This window comes from Stenella coeruleoalba (genome assembly GCF_951394435.1).
Source record: "Stenella coeruleoalba genome assembly, chromosome: 12".
Lineage (NCBI taxonomy): Eukaryota > Metazoa > Chordata > Mammalia > Artiodactyla > Delphinidae > Stenella > Stenella coeruleoalba.
This window is the reverse complement of record NC_137158.1, coordinates 22,107,737-22,125,253: the sequence shown is the minus strand read 5'-3', so window position 1 is coordinate 22,125,253 and position 17,517 is coordinate 22,107,737. Positions and strand designations below refer to the sequence as shown.

The following is a 17,517-nucleotide window of genomic DNA, read 5'->3' as shown; positions in this document are numbered from 1 at the left end:
CAAGGGATTAATTTCCAAACTGTACAAACAGCTCATGCAGCTCAATTAAAAAATGGGCAGAAGATCTAAATAAACATTTCTCCAAAGAAGAAATACAAATGGCCAAAAAGCACATGAAAAGATGCTCAATATTACTAATTATTAGAGAAATGCAAATCAAAACTACAATGAGGTATCACCTCACACCGGTCAGAACGGCCATCATCAAAAAATCTACAAACAATAAATGCTGGAGAGGGTGTGGAGAAAAGGGAACCCTCTTGCATTGTTGGTGGGAATGTAAATTGATACAGTCACTATGGAGAACAGTATGGAAGTTCCTTAAAAAACTAAAAATAGAACTACCATATGACCCAGCAATCTCACTACTGGGCAAATACCCTGAGAAAACCATAATTCAAAAAGACATATGTACCAGTGTTCATTGCAGCATTATTTACCATAGCCAGGACATGGAAGCAACCCAAATGTCTATTGACAGAGGAATGAATAAAGAAGATGTGGTACCTATATACAATGGGATATTAGCCGTGAAAAAGAATGAAATAATGCCATTTGCAGCAACATGGATGGACCTAGATATTGTCATACTGAGTGAAGTAAGTCAGAGAAGGACAAATATCGTATTATATTGCTTACATGTGGAATCTAAAAAAATGGTACAAATGAACTTATTTACAAAACAGAAATAGAGTTACAGATGTAGAAAACAATCTTATGGTTACCAGTGGGGGAAGAGGGGAGGGATAAATTGGGAATTGGGACTGACATATACCCACCATTATATATAAAATAGATAACTAATAAGGACCTACTCTATAGCACAAGGAACTCTACTCATTACTTCGTAATGACCTATATGGGAAAAGAATCTTAAAAAGACTGAATATACGTATGTGTATAACTGATTCACTTTGCTGTACGGCAGAAACTAACACAACATTGTAAGTCAACTATACTCCAATAAAAATGTTAAAAAAGAAAAAAAAAGGGATGAAACTAACACAACATTGTAAGTCAACTATACTCCAATAAAAATTTTAAAAAAGAAAAAAAAAGGGATGGGTACTACTTCTTCATGTAAGTATCTTGTGTTCACAAATTGTACTGGAAAGCAATTGTTCGGAGATGCAGAGGCAGTTCTCCCCATATGTGCTTTGCTGCCCAGTGCAAAAGGTAATTTTTTTTGTTTTTCGAGTCTATGCATACTTCTCTCATTTCTGGTCCCATTTTGTTTTTACAGGAAATCTCACAACCCAAAGTCAGCGTTGCTTTCAGTGGACATAGATAACAACAGCTACTATTTATTGAGCAGTTATTATTTCATTTAAGCATTATAAGGAAACCAAAAAAGGGAATGCCTTTCCCATTTTGCAGACAAGGAAATTGAGGCTCAGAAAACTCAAGCACCTTGAGCAAGTTCATGAAGTTAAGTAAAAAACAGGTCCGGATTCCAACCCTGGTTTGTCTGAACTCCAGTCTGTGGGATCTGTACTGTTGCAAAAAAACATTTTAATAGAGAATTGACACAAATTCTGATAAGTAATCCCCTTGAACCTTGCCTCTCCAGGCTAAATACCTCCAATCCATATTTTCAAGACTTATTTAGAGACACCCTCTCCACTCTGGTCACTGTCTTCTAGACCTACTTGAGCTTGTCAAAGGTCTTACGGAGGCCAGAAAAAACGCGGTGCTCCAGCTCTGTCTAAAGTGAGGAGAAAAGACTCCTGACCTCCCTCGGAAGAGACATTATGGTAAGAAACAATAAAAGTCAAGTTCAGAGCACAGTACTCTGTGCGTGAGGGTTCCCAATGCACAGGAGTGCTTATACGTCCATCACTGCCGCCAGCTGTGATGTTAACGCTTAGACCTTGGTCGTGTTCTTCTCATATGGCTCTGCATTCGACACACCTCTGTTGTCTTTATTAACACAGCGATCCTCAAGCAGGTTTTCCTGCAGCGTCCACCCCAGTGTGGTTCATCCAGGGGGCCACGCTGGACATTTGAGGGCTCTGACTTATACTCCCTCCATGTTCTGGGCTCTGCTCATGCTGACGTCCTGCAGGGACACATTCTCACAGTGAAGAGAAAGCAGAGGAGAACAAGGTGAACAAACAGCATTCATTCCATTCTCTTTCCAGCTCTGGCTTCTCTTACCTCTCCCCACCCTTAGCGTTCTGACTTCAAGATGGTGTTATTTCTACTACAACATGTCACTCCTTTTGCAGTCCTTATTATGTTTGCTTCTTCCAAACAAAAAATGGAGCGGGGAGAATGAAATCTCTTTGTCAAAAACACTGAAAGCGTCGTGAGCATAACTGAGAAGGTGTCAGGTTCATCAGAGGCACTGTGTCCAGGACACACCCATGTAAGAACAAGCCTCTTGCTCCACAACCCATATCCTCTTCTTCTATAGAACCTCTCCTGATAGCCCCCTCAGCCCAGCAATTTCTCCCTCCCCTAGCTGGTGTGCAAGATGCTACATGATCCTTGAGGACAGGGACCTTCGTCTAGAAAACTACACCTCTGCCATACTGGGTCATCGTATGCTACCTTTGTTTGGGTTAGTGCTAACGTTACTGGAAGGCTGGGATCTTCTGAATCATTAGTGCTTGGGGATTCAGTAAGGCCACCCTGAAGGTTGCCCTAACAACAAACCACCTCAGACCAATTATTCCTGGCAGAAGTTGTCTCAGTACAATCAGGTAACGTTTTTAAGGTCATGGATGAAGTTTGATAAGTGCTAAACAAAGGAATGGGAACTAAAAGGGATGATCAATTCCAGAGATAAGGCTTTGGGATCTTATCGTGATATCAACTCTTTGGAAACTGGGTCAGTATTCTAGGATCCTGGGATCTCTCTGTTAAAACAAAACCAAATCAAACAAGATTTGCTTTATTGGGTATGGAAGAGGTTTATCCAGTAATTATCCAGTAATATAATTAAAAATGTAGATCATTGTTTTTTCAAAATAAACTGTAGTCCTCTTTGAATTTTGGATTAAATATATGAATATATGGAATAATTATAAAGGTCACGAATATTAAGAGCAGTAAGAGAGAACCGAAATCCACCTGGTCTGTGGAGGTGGCTATGACAGTGCAAAAGTCTGGGACTTGGGTTTCCTGCCCAGCTCTTTTCTACACTTCATATACTGGCTCTGGGACCTGCAACAGGCTGCTCTCAGTGGTTCTGTTTTCTCATCTCTAAAATGAAGGCATTCAATTTCATGATATCTAATGTCATTTCCAACTGTAAAATTCTGTTTCTAAGTTATTCTCATTCCAAGAGAAAAAGGATTTCATTTTCATTTCTGCACGTCTTTAATTTTAGCTAAACTCATGCCTAGAAATGGCTCCATAAAAAGATAAAAGTACTTTTTCTTTCTCTCTGTTATATACATAGAAAATGTCTGTTATCAATGCTTCCTGGGTTTAGAAAAGTGATTCTTACTATGCCTTTTACTTTCTGGATTTCTAAGATTATGACCCATGAAGTGAAGTTAAAATAAGCTCATCAAAGATAGATTGACTTAAATTGTTCTTTTGCCTATTTTTTCCCCGTAGATGGCTTTTGATAAATAACCTTGGGAAATCATTTAAAGAGATGAAACATCCTCCCTCATTGTCCCAGCTTCTTTGTTTAGATGATGACAAGGTTTTATAAAAAGGCACGTTCAATGAACTGCGTGTACGTCAGTGGCTTTGAATTGGTTTTTCAGTTTCACTTCTCTTTTAACATATATTTTAAACAGCAGAGACATAAGAATTCACATCAAAGTTATGAGCCAAAACAAATGATCAGGTTACACCTGTTCTGCTTACACTACCTTGGAAACCACTGGACTCCATTTTCCTCAGCTTAAAACACCAGTTCCCTCTCAGGGAAACGATATAATCAACTCATGTTTTTTTAAATGGAATGAGCAGCGGACTGGATTTCTTTTTAATCTTCACATCTGTGTCAAGAGGTAAGTTAAGCTTATTTCTCTTATGGTAGGATTTGTTTATTTAATGGGAAAATGCCATTTCTTGTAATTGGGTAGTTATTACCTCTTTCCCAAAAGTTTCCCTCAGGGAAGGAATCCTAATTATGACAGACTTAGACATACTGCTTTTCAGTTTTGTGCCGCATCACAGATGCCCTTTCTGGATGAGCTGCCGCTAAGTAAAGTTGCCCATTTGGAACGTGTGGATGACAAGGGCTTTGGGAGCCTGTGACCAGGACAGAAGCCTGGCCTGAGCACAGGGTGTGGACTGATTTAAGTGAGGTGATGGGAGCACAGAGGCACAGCCTAGGACGCTTCAGTGGCCTTTTCTGTGTGGCCTGAGGACAACCTTTGCACTGTTTCTAAGAGGGGGTCCTCTGAAAATGGCAATGCCTTTATTCACACAGGAAAATGAAATACCAGGCACGTGGTACATATGGACACGTGTCAGCCTGGGTGGGTACTGTTCTACTCAGCACTGCTTATGGACCCTCAGTATCGACAATTCAAGTTTTAGTATAGTTATTGATATGTACAAAACATAAAATTAGGCGTAAAATAATTTTACATCTACAGGCTAATCTTTAGACTTATGGCTTTTATGGGGCTATATTTACAAAAGAAAAACCAAACGTTGCGAAACCAATAAATTAAATTTAAACTAATTAAAGTTTAGCAGACAAAAGATGTCGTTTTGCTGAAATGAAATCGCTACTCATGGCGAGAATGAGATTCTGACTGCGGAGCCCTCGTGATGGGCCAGCTTGACGTGCCGGGCTGGTCCTGGCTGCTTCATCCACCACCCGTCCCCATTCTAGCCACCAGCACCTTGGCTCCCGCGGCTCTCCCTGTGGCTTCATGTGGCTTTTTCCTGAGCACAACCCATCCTGTGCTGCTGCTCACAGGCCTAGGTGATTAAAGTTCTGCAACTTGGTTGCAAGATGCTTTTAAACATAATTTATATATCAGAGGCCAATAAACATTTTCTGCAGAAGGCCTGATAGTTAATATTTTAGGCTTTGAGAGCAGCTTTATCTCTATTGCAACTACTCAACTCTGCTGTTTGGGCATAAAAGCCGCCCAAAGACAATCGTAAATGAATGGGCATGGCTGTGTCCCAAAAAACTTTATTTACAAAACAGGTGGTGGGCTGGATTTGGCCTGAAGGCTGCGTAGTCTGCCAAACACGTAAATAGGAGTGCTGAAATCCTGAGGCTGCCCTTGTTATGAGCTGGTCATTCAGCGGTGCTTCTGTTGGCTTGTTTGAAGATCCTAGACCAAAAGCACACACACGTACTCTTCTCATAGAGCCTTGAGAATCTAACAACAGCCCTTCAGGAGCCACACGTCCTGGGTTGAGAAACTTTCTGCTTTGGGCATTTCCCAAATAGGCCATCTCTAAAAATGAAAATGCCTTAAAATCGAACAAGGGGTTAAAGTGTTCACACGTGTCAGAATGTTCTATGGGCCTCAGAGATGGAAAGAGGTCCCCGAGAGGAAACTGTTTTCTTTGGGGGTTAAATGATTTGTGTGCAAGGTTGGACAGAAATTAGCTCCAGGGGGAGCTGGAGACCCATCCTGCAGGACCTGGCTTCTCCTGCTGGATTTTCTACTGATTACTGCGCGTTGTGGACAAGCCACGTCCCTGAGTTTTGGTTTCTTCGTCAGTGCATTAAGGGTCCTACCGCTCACAGCCTACTACAGAAGATGGGGTGGGGGTCAGATGAGAGGCTGTGAGATGTTTTGGAAACGGTCAAACACTATCCAGGGATAATAATATCCAAGGTATTATTATTACTGAGAAGCAAAAGAAGCTGGGTATGGAGGCTGATGGCTTTTTCAGGGCTTGTCACCAGTGGTGTGTGTGGCATTCGATATCTGGTGCCCCTCTAATGCAAGTTTCAAAACAGCACTCCTTGGTAACGACAGAGCAGGTCCCCTGCTCCTGGCAGTGCCAGGATTTCTTGGACAGTGTTTGTGCCCATTCAGAGCCCAGAGAGGTCACTTGCTTCCTGATGCCTGAACCACACAAGAAGTGCAGCCTCCTGTGTGGCGAGAAGTTGCTGGCATGGCAAAGGCTCATCCTGCAATAAGAGAAGAATGGGCAGGCTGGTGCTCAGGTCCAAAGGCTCAGAAGCTCAGGTTTATAGTTAGTACACCCTGAGTGGAGTCATCCCTAAGAGACCCATCCACATGAGCCAAGCCCCAGGAAGCCTGATTTATAAAGCACCTCTCCAGGGACTGGAAGTCTAGCATCTAATCTCAAGAGGATTTCATTGCACAGCTTAAGGAATCTCAGCAAGAAAACAATTCCTCAGAAGGTTGCTTGGTCACTTGGAGTCATGAGAATCAAATGATTGTAATGGACATTTAATCCAGGATGTATAGGAGCCAGATGCATTAGCTACCCTTGTCCTACCAGATGGTTACTGGGACTCAATTTTTTAAACCTAAGACTTGCGCATATTCTCACTAGCTCTGACAATAGCTCAGCATGGTTGCAATAGGGGTTGTCCCAGAAAACCCAGGATCCTCAGTTGCAGAAGAGAGAGTGGTGTCTGCACATTACTGTGTTCTCCCTACCCGGAGAACTGTGTAGACTCTTAGCAGGTCCATGCCATTTTAGGTTGTTTCTGTTCACTTATCTTTCACGCAGACCTCTACTTTTTTGTGAACCTTTGCTGCCATGTCTTGATGCCGCTCACAGGACCACATGGTTGGTTGTCTTCTCTCTGTTTCTTCATTTACTACCCACTTTACTCAGGTACCTTCTGGTTGCTATGATTGGAAAAACCTTTCCAATTCTCTTCCTTTTTTTTTTTTTAAATTTATTTATTTATTTTTGGCTGCATTAGGTCTTCGATGCTGCGCACGGGCTTTCTCTAGTTGCAGCAAGTGGGAGCTACTCTTCATTGCAGCGTGCAGGCTTCTCATTGCGGTGGCTTGTCTTTGTTGTGGAGCACAGGCTCTAGGACCATGGGCTTCAGTAGTTGTGACATGTGGGCTCAGTAGTTGTGGCTCACAGGCTCTAGAGCACAGGCTCAGTAGGCGCACGGGCTTAGTTGCTCTGCGGCATGTGGGATCTTCCCGGACCAGGCCTCGAACTCGTGTCCCCTGCATTGGCAGGCGGATTCTTAACCACTGTGCCACCAGGGATGCCCTCCAATTCTCTTCTTGATGTTCGAAGTCTTGCATAATCTTACACCCTTAAATCTACATACCTACCAACTTTCTAGTATTTTCCCAGGTTATCCCAGGAATACAGGACAGATGATCTCTCTGGGGTGGGTTTCTTCTATAAATAACTCCCATGATGTTTTTTACTCATTTCACACTCAAAGGAGGTATTTGTCTCCAAATTCTTAGTTACTTAATTTAGCCTGACAGTGCTCTCACTCCAGGACGTCATGTTTTAGAGAGGCCTGTGATACTATTCTTAATTTCTCTTAATCAGTTAGTAGAACCTTAGAATAGCTGGTGGAGGATTTTGAGTTTTAAGGGTTTTGCTCTTATATTTTTGTCATTGATCCACTTTGAGTTAAATTTTTTTAATGGCGTGAGGAAGGGATCCAACTTCATTCTTTTGCATGTGGAAATCTGATTGTACTGGCACCTTCTTCTCACTCCCATTTTTTTTCACAGAACAAAGAATAAACTTCTTTAAAATGTGTTCAATGTCACCAATCATTAGAGAAATGCAAATCAGGGCTACAATGAGGTATCACCTCACACCAGTCAGAATGGTCATCATCAAAAAATCTACAAACAATAAAGGCTGGAGAGGGTGTGGAGAAAAGGGAACCCTCTTGCACTGTTGGTAGGAATGTAAATTGATACAGCCACTATGGAGAACAGTATGGAGGTTCCTTAAAAAGCTAAAAATAGAACTACCATATGACCCAGCAATCCCGCTACTGGGCATATACCCTGAGAAAACTATAATTCAAAAAGAGTCATGTACCACAATGATCATTGCAGCACTATTTACAATAGCCAGGTCATGGAAGCAACCTAAGTGCCCATCCACAGATGAATGGATAAAGAAGATGAGGCACATATATACAATGGAATATTACTCAGCCTTAAAAAGAAACGAAACTGAGTTATTTGTAGTGAGGTGGATGGACGTGGAGTCTGTCATACAGAGTGAAGTAAGTCAGAAAGAGCAAAACAAGTACCGTATGCTAACACATATATATGGAATCTAAAAAAAAAAAAAAAAAAAGTGGTTCTGAAGAACCTAGGGGCAGGATAGGAATAAAGATGCAGACGTAGAGAATGGACTTGAGGACACAGGGAGGGAGAAGGGTAAGCTGGGGCAAAGTGAGAGAGTGGCATGGACATATATACACTACCAAATGTAAAATAGATAGCTAGTGGGAAGCAGCCGCATAGCACAGGGAGATCAGCTCGGTGCTTTGTGACCACCTAGAGGGGTGGGATAGGGAGGGTGGGAGGGAGGGAGATACAAGAGGGAACAGATATGGGGACATATGTATATGTATAACTGATTCACTTTGTTATAAAGCAGAAACTAACACCCCATTGTAAAGCAATTATACTCCAATGAAGATGTTAAAAAAAAAAAAATGTGTCCTAAGCCCTCCAGAATATAAGTTCAAACCTTTCTCCCCAACCTCTTTAAATCTACTCCCCCTAGAGAAACGTACACATGCACATTATTTCCCAATACACATTTCACTCATATTCCACAGAACTCTGTTCAACTTATTTTGTCTGTAATACATAACAGACAAAATTAATTTAGATCAAATGTTTGGGGGAAATTTCCAATTTCCAAAATTATTCCTCCTATTGGAATATTGAATATTTTACTTTCTGAAAATATTTATGTTTTCCAAACTAAATTCCTATGCAGTTAACTACTGCTTTTTAAGAGAAAGGAGAGAGTCATAGGATAATTTGTACATTAGAAATAGTAAACGGAAACTCTAAAAATTGGGAGTAATCCTTAGTAATTTAATAAAAGGGATAAATTAAAGACCCTTTTTAAAAATAAGGAGACAATCTACATTATTAAGAGATAAAAATGTTGAGCTGATGACTTCACTGCTTTCAAATGCTTAAAGGGCTATTACTGGGAGATTCCTAACTATTATCCTTCATAGGAACAGAGCTAGAGAAAAAAAAAAAGAAAAAAAAATATATATACTTACCTTGCAATTGGAAAGACTTCACTCTGACACCAAGAAAAGGTTTTTAATGGAAAAACTAAAAATTATAATGATAATGCTTACTGAGCACCTACCGTGTGTCAGTCTCTGTTTTGAGCCCCATGAGGTAGGTACTATTATTGTCACAGATGAACTTGGACTTGAACCCAAGGAGTCCAACACTGTGTTCAGGCTCTTATCCGCTATGGTAAACCACCCCTGTTAAAAGTGGACTCATATTAGAACACCCCTCCCTCCTGAGGAAAGCCATTGCCTTTCCATCAGCAGAGAACTTCAAAATAGGATGGACATTAGTCAGGTGAAATTCATAGTCCTGACACATTTGATGGCATCTTCTGATCCTATTCAAACACCAGTCACTTTCTTACTACTTTTCTTTTTGAACAAAAGAAAATCTCTTACCTTTATCCGTTCTCTGAAATGTCTAACAGGGTACTTTTAAATATTTTGCAACATTACATAAATATTCTCCTGAATAATACAGATAAATGCCCAATGACACATGTCATAGGGAAACATAAGATCCTTTTGTCCCCTTTTTAATCTTTGGGGCTTTGTTTTAATAATTCATGGAGATGTTAACCTTTCAGGTGGATTTGAGAATCCTTTTTATTTAATACAATTTTGTTTGTGTTCTGAAAACCAAGGACATTGAAGTATTTATTCCCTGCTGAATAGGGCATTGTGTACATGTGTCTTTGTTGTCTCTGAAAATACCTCTTAACCTTCATACATGTCAGGGTTCTAGCATGTGAGCTTGTTACATAATGTTCCCTCTGGAGGAGATCATGTGACGAGCTCTGGCAGGAACACTACTATCACAATATCCCCATTTTCTTTACCTTCTGGTTCCCCTCACATCATCATTTCCATGATGCTCCTCTGGCGGAGTCTATAGAGAAGGCAAGATGTAATCCATCTTTGTAATAGGAGATAGGACCTGAAATGGCAAGGTTTTCACCTGAGAAATCATGAAGTATCTTAGCGGCAGACCTGGAGCTCCAGTCCACATCTTCTGATTGTACTAGAGACGCAATGGTTTCAACTGGAAAGATTTTGCTACATCTCCCCAGTGTACATTTGGAATTGTCCGGAGACATTTCTGGTTGTCACAAATAGGGCGGGAGGTGGTGCTACTGACATCTAGCTGGGAGAAGCCAGGGACGCTGCTAAACAGCCTACAATGCACAGGACAGCTGCTGGAACAAAGAATTATCCAGCCCCAAATGTCAATGGTGCCACTGTTGAGAAACTCTGTTTTAGAGTAACGAAAATTGGATTTGGACCCTGCTTTGCCTCTTATTTTGTGACCTTGGGAAGTGGCTTTATTTTTCAGAGTCTGCTTTCTCATCTGAAAGAACAACACAACCGCCACCATAAACAAACCAACAAAAACCCCACTTTCCAGGCTGGTTGTGAGAGACCAACTCAAAAGAGCACTAAACAGAGAAGGCTGAGCACACTGTAGGCTCAAGAAACAAAAATCAGGGGCTTCCCTGGTGGCGCAGTGGTTGAGAGTCCGCCTGCCGATGCAGGGGACACGGGTTCGTGCCCCGGTCCGGAAAGATCCCACATGCCGCGGAGCGGCTGGGCCCGTGAGCCATGGCCGCTGAGCCTGCGCGTCCGGAGCCTGTGCTCCGCAACGGGAGAGGTCACAGCAGTGAGAGGCCCGCGTACCGCAAAAAAAAAAAAAAGAAAGAAAAATCACTGCCCAGCCCATGGAGTTCAGTTATATGACAAGATGGAAGCCAAGAGTGCAAGAAAGACAGTGTCGCTGAGTTGGGAAAGAAGGCTCCCTAGCTTCCTATCCACTTTTGTAGGGTAACGAGCAAAAGAGACGGAGAGGGGCGCAAGAGAACTGAGCAGCATTGAGGGTGTACTAGGAGGGGAACGGAGGAGATGCTGAGACCGGACGTAGAAAGCAGTGGGAGGGCTGTATGGGTGAGAGAGAGCTCAGCAGTGACTTGGAAGTGAATTTGAGAGATATTTAGGAGGAATCAGAAGAACTTGGTGAGCAATTTTAAAAGGGTCGTGAGAGAGGCATCTAGGATGAATATGAGATTTCTGACCTGGGTGCTTGGGCGTTAGTGATGCTGTTTAACCACATAAGGAAATCAAAGAGCAGAGCAGATAATACATTGAACTACAGACATATCAAGTTTGAGATGCCTGTAGGATATTTAGATAATAGCCAGGAGGCTGTGAGATCTGGAAGTCTGGGGAGGAGCCTAAGATTTGAGAAAGGAGAACCTGAAAGCAGTAGTTGAATCTGTAGGAATGCATGAGGTTTTGCAGGGAGGGCATATGGAGGGAGAAAAGAGCAGAGGACAGAGCTGTTCAGGGCTGGGCAAAGACAACCAAGATGGTACAATCAAGAGGATCAGAATAACAGAAAGAGCGGGGAGAGTGGTATGGAAATCAAGGCTGAAAGAGTTTCAAAAACACAAGTGCAGGCAACAGCATCAAACACCACAGGAAAATTAAAGGAGATTTGAAGCGCCCAGAACACTTGGTAATTGAGAGGTAGTTGAAGTTAAGTGCAATGCTGAGAAGAAGAACTAGACTCAGTGAGTTGATGAGTAAATAATAGTTGAGGAAGTAGAAATAAGGGATAAAGATAGAGGTTGTCAGAAAGAGAAGCTGTGAAGATTCCCCCACTAAAAATGGACAACACTTCAGCACGTTTATACACTGAGAGGAAGGGAGCAGTGGAGGGTGAAGATACAGAATTCAGAGCAGGGGAAATGGGTAGATCAAGAATGGGATTAGAGCTGGAATGATCATGATCATTTTGAGGTGAGAAGAGACCAACCCTCTCCCTCCAAACTGGGTAAAGAAGGTAAGTTGGGCACCGATGTAAGTAGATCTGGAGGGATGAGGGAGCATGAGTTTGAGGGAGTTCATAGTGGAGAGCCTCACTTCTCACTATCAAATTGTAGGCAAGCAGCTGGGATGAGATACGGGACACAGGAGGCGGTAGGGACAGGGAATAACCTTTAGGGATTAGGGACGGGCACTGACAAATTAGAGAAAGTGAGTAGAGACTACAACTTCAATGTGTGGAATCCAAAAATTAATACACAGAAATAGACTCACAGACATAGAAAACAAACTTATGGTTACCAAAAAGGAAAAGGGTGGGAAGGGATAAATTAAGGGTTTGAGATTAACAGACACACACGACCATATATAAAATAGATTAGCAACAAGGATTTACTGTAGAACACAGGGAACTATAGTCAGTATCTTATAATAACCTATAATGGAAAATAACCTGAAATAAACATATATAGGAATCACTTTGCTGTACACCTGAAACTAACACAATATTGTAAATCTACTATACTTCAATAAAAAAAGAACATTAAAAAAAAAGAGAAGCTGGCATGTGAGGGATATCTCAAGGTACCAAGGTCACCTTGGGATTCATATCTAATTCTTTCTAGATCAGCCATAGAACCCAACCATCCTTAGAGAGAAGCCAAAAAGTAGAAGGATTTGTCTGGGAATGGGCTAGTGTGTGTGGGATGACAAACCAAATTCCAAGTTAAACTGGGCATGGGCTCATTTACGTCCTGTGGACCAGCTGTGTCACCTCCTTGTATGAAAGCAAGCATATCCTATGGGATTCTTAGAGAGCCCTGAACATCCAGGGTTGTAATAATGCAAAAAGTCAAGTTTATCTTCCATAATTCCATAATCTACAAGTAAGACAGTAGAAATGATCAATGGATAGAAGTAAATGAATCATGACGAAACTGTTTTCTTTTGCAGAATATTGCCTTCTTTGGAATCTAAGTCATGAGTTGGACGTTCCTCAGAGACCTCCTGAGTGGAGTAAATAAATACTCCACTGGGATCGGGCGGATCTGGCTGGCGGTCACGTTCATCTTCCGTTTGCTGGTCTACATGGTGGCGGCAGAGCATGTATGGAAAGATGAGCAGAAAGAGTTTGAGTGCAACGTTAGACAGCCTGGTTGTGAAAATGTGTGTTTTGACTACTTCTTCCCCATCTCCCAGGTCAGACTTTGGGCCTTACAACTGATCGTGGTCTCCACGCCTTCACTTCTGGTGGTTCTACATGTAGCCTATCGTGAGGGTAGAGAGAAAAGGCACAGGAAGAAACTCTATGTCAGCCCAGGCACCATGGATGGGGGCCTGTGGTACACTTACCCGATCAGCCTCATTGTTAAAACTGGTTTTGAAATTGGCTTCCTGGTTTTATTTTACAAGCTCTATGGTGGCTTTAGTGTTCCCTATTTTATGAAGTGTGATTTGAAGCCTTGTCCCAACACTGTGGACTGCTTCGTCTCCAAACCCACGGAGAAAACGATCTTCACCCTCTTCTTGGTCATTACCTCATGCCTGTGCGTTGTGTTGAATTTCACTGAACTGAGTTTTTTGGTCCTCAAGTGTTTTGTTAAGTGCTGTCTCCAAAAATACTCTAAAAAACTCAAGTCCTCAGTGTGTGAGTGCCACAACCTCAGATATGTTAAATATGGTGAGATGGGGGCCCCTCCCTTGCTCCAGAAGCACCACTTAGACTCAGCCATGAGCACAGCCCAGGGAGGGGAAACAAAGGTACTCTGTGGCACACAAGAGGCTTAAAGCAAACCCGCATCCCTCTGAAGTAGACACAGGCTTCCTTGGAAAATGAAGGGTGTCAGCCTTAATGTCACTTGGGAGGAATTTTTTAATTTTTCAGTATGTGCTAGACAGAGGTCTCATTGTTTGGTGGTAGCGTTCATCCACATGAACCCTACATGAGTTGTGTTTGAATGGTTAATTGCAACTTAGTCTGAAGAAAGCCAACTAACAGCATTCTTCTAAGTGCTTAGATCTATCAACTGGAAAATATAAAAAGTGACACTTCTTTCGAATGTGATGGCCTCCAAACAACAATTGAGGCACTGGCAATCGTTCCAAGTGGCAGCCAACGCTCCACTCACTCAGCCCTACTCAAACTTTGTAGAGAAAGCCTGTGATGAGGGTGGGGTAGCAGCTAACCAGGGGCACACAGAAGCACATTCAGTGAGGGGGTTCAGCCTGGGGAAAACTCCACAGAGCCCAGGACGCTTTGCAGTTTAGGTGTCCCTGGATATAAGTGGACTAGGGGAAAGGGAAGAAAGCCATCATTTACTGGCCTCCAGCTTAAATACAAATGTTACTGGGAGATAATTCCACTTAAGCCTGAACTAGCAGACATTTGCAAGGGTCATTCTAGAGTCATGAGGGAAGGCAGGTCCCACAGAGAGAAGCACATTGGTAGGGAGCAAGGGGAAGACCCAGATAAAGAATATACCTACCTGATAGTTACTGAACACTTATCTTTAACCACAGAACAATGAAATACTTTGTAAATTTCCATATGTTGGACCTTTATACAATCCGGAATTCACAATGTACTATACAATATGTCATAGTTTGCCTACGATTTGCTAGTACATCTCCTTCTAGAATAGATAGTAAAATGTGTACTCTGCTGTTACATTGGTTCAAAAAATGTAAAAAGAAGAAAAAGATATGTTTATTATCACTTGATTTGAAAACTATGGCTTTCTTTTACTTTCCTATTTAAAAAAAAATCACAGCTATATTCTCCTTGGATTTAATACTCTAACATATGTGCATTTCTCCAGAATAAAAATGAAGTGTTTTTGCGGTGTGACTTGACTGTCATCGATATCGTTACTTGGCTGCCCTGGGCATGATTGTTCTGTGAAATAAAACTTGTTCTGACAATTTTAGAATAGGATTTGCAACCCTGCCTGGTAAAGACAGCTCAGAAATCATTCTTCTCCGCTGGGATTTTAAAAACAAAATGTAAGTTCATAAAAATGTAATTTTAACTAAAATTATGTCATGTCTTCCACAGCCTGCCCTCTTTAACATAAAATGTCTCACTACAGTTCATGCATAACAAAGGTTATTTGTGTCATCATGTAGCCTCCAGACCATGCCGCCAACAGTGGTCATAATCTGTTTTAAAGACTGTCTGGACAGCAGAGAGGATGTGAACTCTGTGGTCCCCCTCCTCCAGTTTACACCACATGTCACTGCTGGACTCAGGTACTTGTATCCATTGTACTTCACCTTGTGACATGAAAACATGTTTGTGTTTTCACAAAAGCTAGCCTTCACAAATTCAGGTAACCAGGAAGGACTTAAAGGAACATATATTTTTTTCTACAGTAAGAGGTGGTTAGAGAGGTTTAAGGTTTTGGAGGCCCTGATCATGGCATGGAATCTAGAACATAGGGTTTTAGTGCACAGAACTGGAATGGACATCAGGGAATTTTTCAGTCTGAGGATGAATTTGCTGCCGAAACGCCTTTGGGGACCTCAGCCTCTTCACCTCAGTTATGACAACAAGCTCTGCTCAAGCTAAGAGGATTGGATGCACATGTACATTCTTGCCTTTCCACTTTGCGTACAGAGGAGACTTAAAGGTAATGGAGGTAAAGGCCTTGCATAAAGGTGTTTAGATAGGAAGGGGAGTAATTTTTTTCTTTTTAAAGCTTAATTAATTTACAAAATGAGTTTCCTATATGAACATTCTGGAGGCTGTCTTGGTGTCAGTGAAGACCCAAAGCATTTGATTGAGAGAAATTGGCAGTTAGATTTTGCCATCTTTATTCTTTCTCTTCTCAATAAATATTTATGGAGTAATGATTAATAGAAGCAAGACACTGTGTTGTGGATCTTTAGATATAATTCCCACCTCCAGAAAATTTCCACTTCCATTAAGGAGCATGGAGGTGAAGATGGGGTTGGGTATCTCACACCTGTATCCTGTATTTACATCACCTCACTTGACCCCCTACAAGCTTCTGGTGCTCAGACAGTAACCTTAGAGATGAAGAAAGTGAGACCCGCAAAGGCAGTTACTTCTTTCAGGGACACACAGCTAGTAAAAGCAGAGTTAACAATCACCATAGGTCTGCCTTAAACTACCTGCTCACCACATCAGGCTTCCCAGATCACTAAACAGATGTCTTTCTAATTTCATTCAAGCCATTCCTGACTTGCAATTCTTTTGTTTCCCTTGCCCTCTTCCCCAGAATCTTTCTGGTTACAACTTTGCCCCTGGCCACAGGGTTTCCTCTAATTGGAGCTGGAGGGAATTTTTTTTTTCAAGTACTTGGATAGAAGAATGCCAAGCATGCAAGTGGCTATGGTTCCAGTCTTCCCAAGGAAATTAAGCCAACTTTCTTCAGAGAGACAAACTGCAAAGACTAGAGGGGAGGGGAAAAAAGGCAAAGACCTGAGGATGTTTGAATTCTTTGATCCTGCTATCCCTGACACTGGCTCCACCCCTACCCTTTCTGCAGTTTAGTCACATCGAAGATAAATTCCCCATTTTTGTTTAAACTGGTTTAAATTGGGTTTCTGGGCCTTGCAACTAAAAGAGTGCTAATAAAATCATGTTCTTCATTAATTTCTTTCCTTTATAACAGAAAAAAGAGGTATGACTCTTCTCCTGTATTAGCCTTTCCTTCTTAGGCTTCAAGCATCCTAACTTTTACACGTGTGTACGTGTAGAATGTTTGTGTCAATAGGAGGAAAGACGGGAAAGGATGTCAACACTGGTTACAATAAGAGAAGGAAAAGGAGAGATGAACTTTTTCTTTATAAATCTTTTCACTGTTTCACATGTACATTTGTTTTTAATTACAAAAAAAAAATCTCTATATTTCCCAAAGATGCCTTAAACATTTTTTATTTTTTGGCTGCATGGCATGCGGGTTCTTCCCCGGCCACGGATCGAACCCGCGACCCCTGCAGTGGAAGCGCAGAGTCTTAACCACTGGACCGCCAGGGAAGTCCTTAAATTTTTAATAAATAAAATAAAGCAATTGAAAACCCCAAAGTGCCCCATCTCTTTCTAGCTCGCATCTCATCACATGCATGTAACACTTGACTTAAACATTGATGCCAGTGTATTCCTAGTTTACATTTTATTTAGTCTGTATATTTCGTATGACACAGCACAAACGAGAGGGCATTTTGCAGCTCTGTGAAAAACTGGTGAGGAAGGAAAGCAGTGATGGGGCACGTGGAGGTAAAAAATGTCAGCGTTCAATTGAATTTTAATGACAAAAGCCAAGGGAGAGACCTGCCAGCAGCTCTTTCTTTAATATAAAATTGGGTCTTTTCTCACAAAGCAAATCTTCTTTCAGCTGTAAAAGACATCGGTGATTGTGGCGAGTTCTGAGAATTTTCCAGAGACCTATCTTGTTTCCACTGTGCCAGAGAGTTTAACAAACAGTCTTCCTATTCTGAGAAGATGTAGATGATCTTTTAAAATTCTATAATTGTACCCATAAATTCTG

General features: G+C 41.6%; 1 protein-coding gene across 1 annotated transcript; it reads left to right on the top strand.

Moving 5' to 3' along the window:
* Nucleotides 1-3,944: 3,944 nt before the first annotated feature.
* Nucleotides 3,945-13,656, top strand: GJB7 (gap junction protein beta 7; the record flags this gene model as incomplete). The annotated part of the gene is given in 3 exon segments (XM_079939717.1): nucleotides 3,945-3,971; nucleotides 12,959-13,634; nucleotides 13,637-13,656. Coding segments are annotated over 2 exon segments (669 nt in total). The 5' UTR covers nucleotides 3,945-3,971; nucleotides 12,959-12,985.
* Between the last annotated feature and the right edge of the window lie 3,861 nt (nucleotides 13,657-17,517).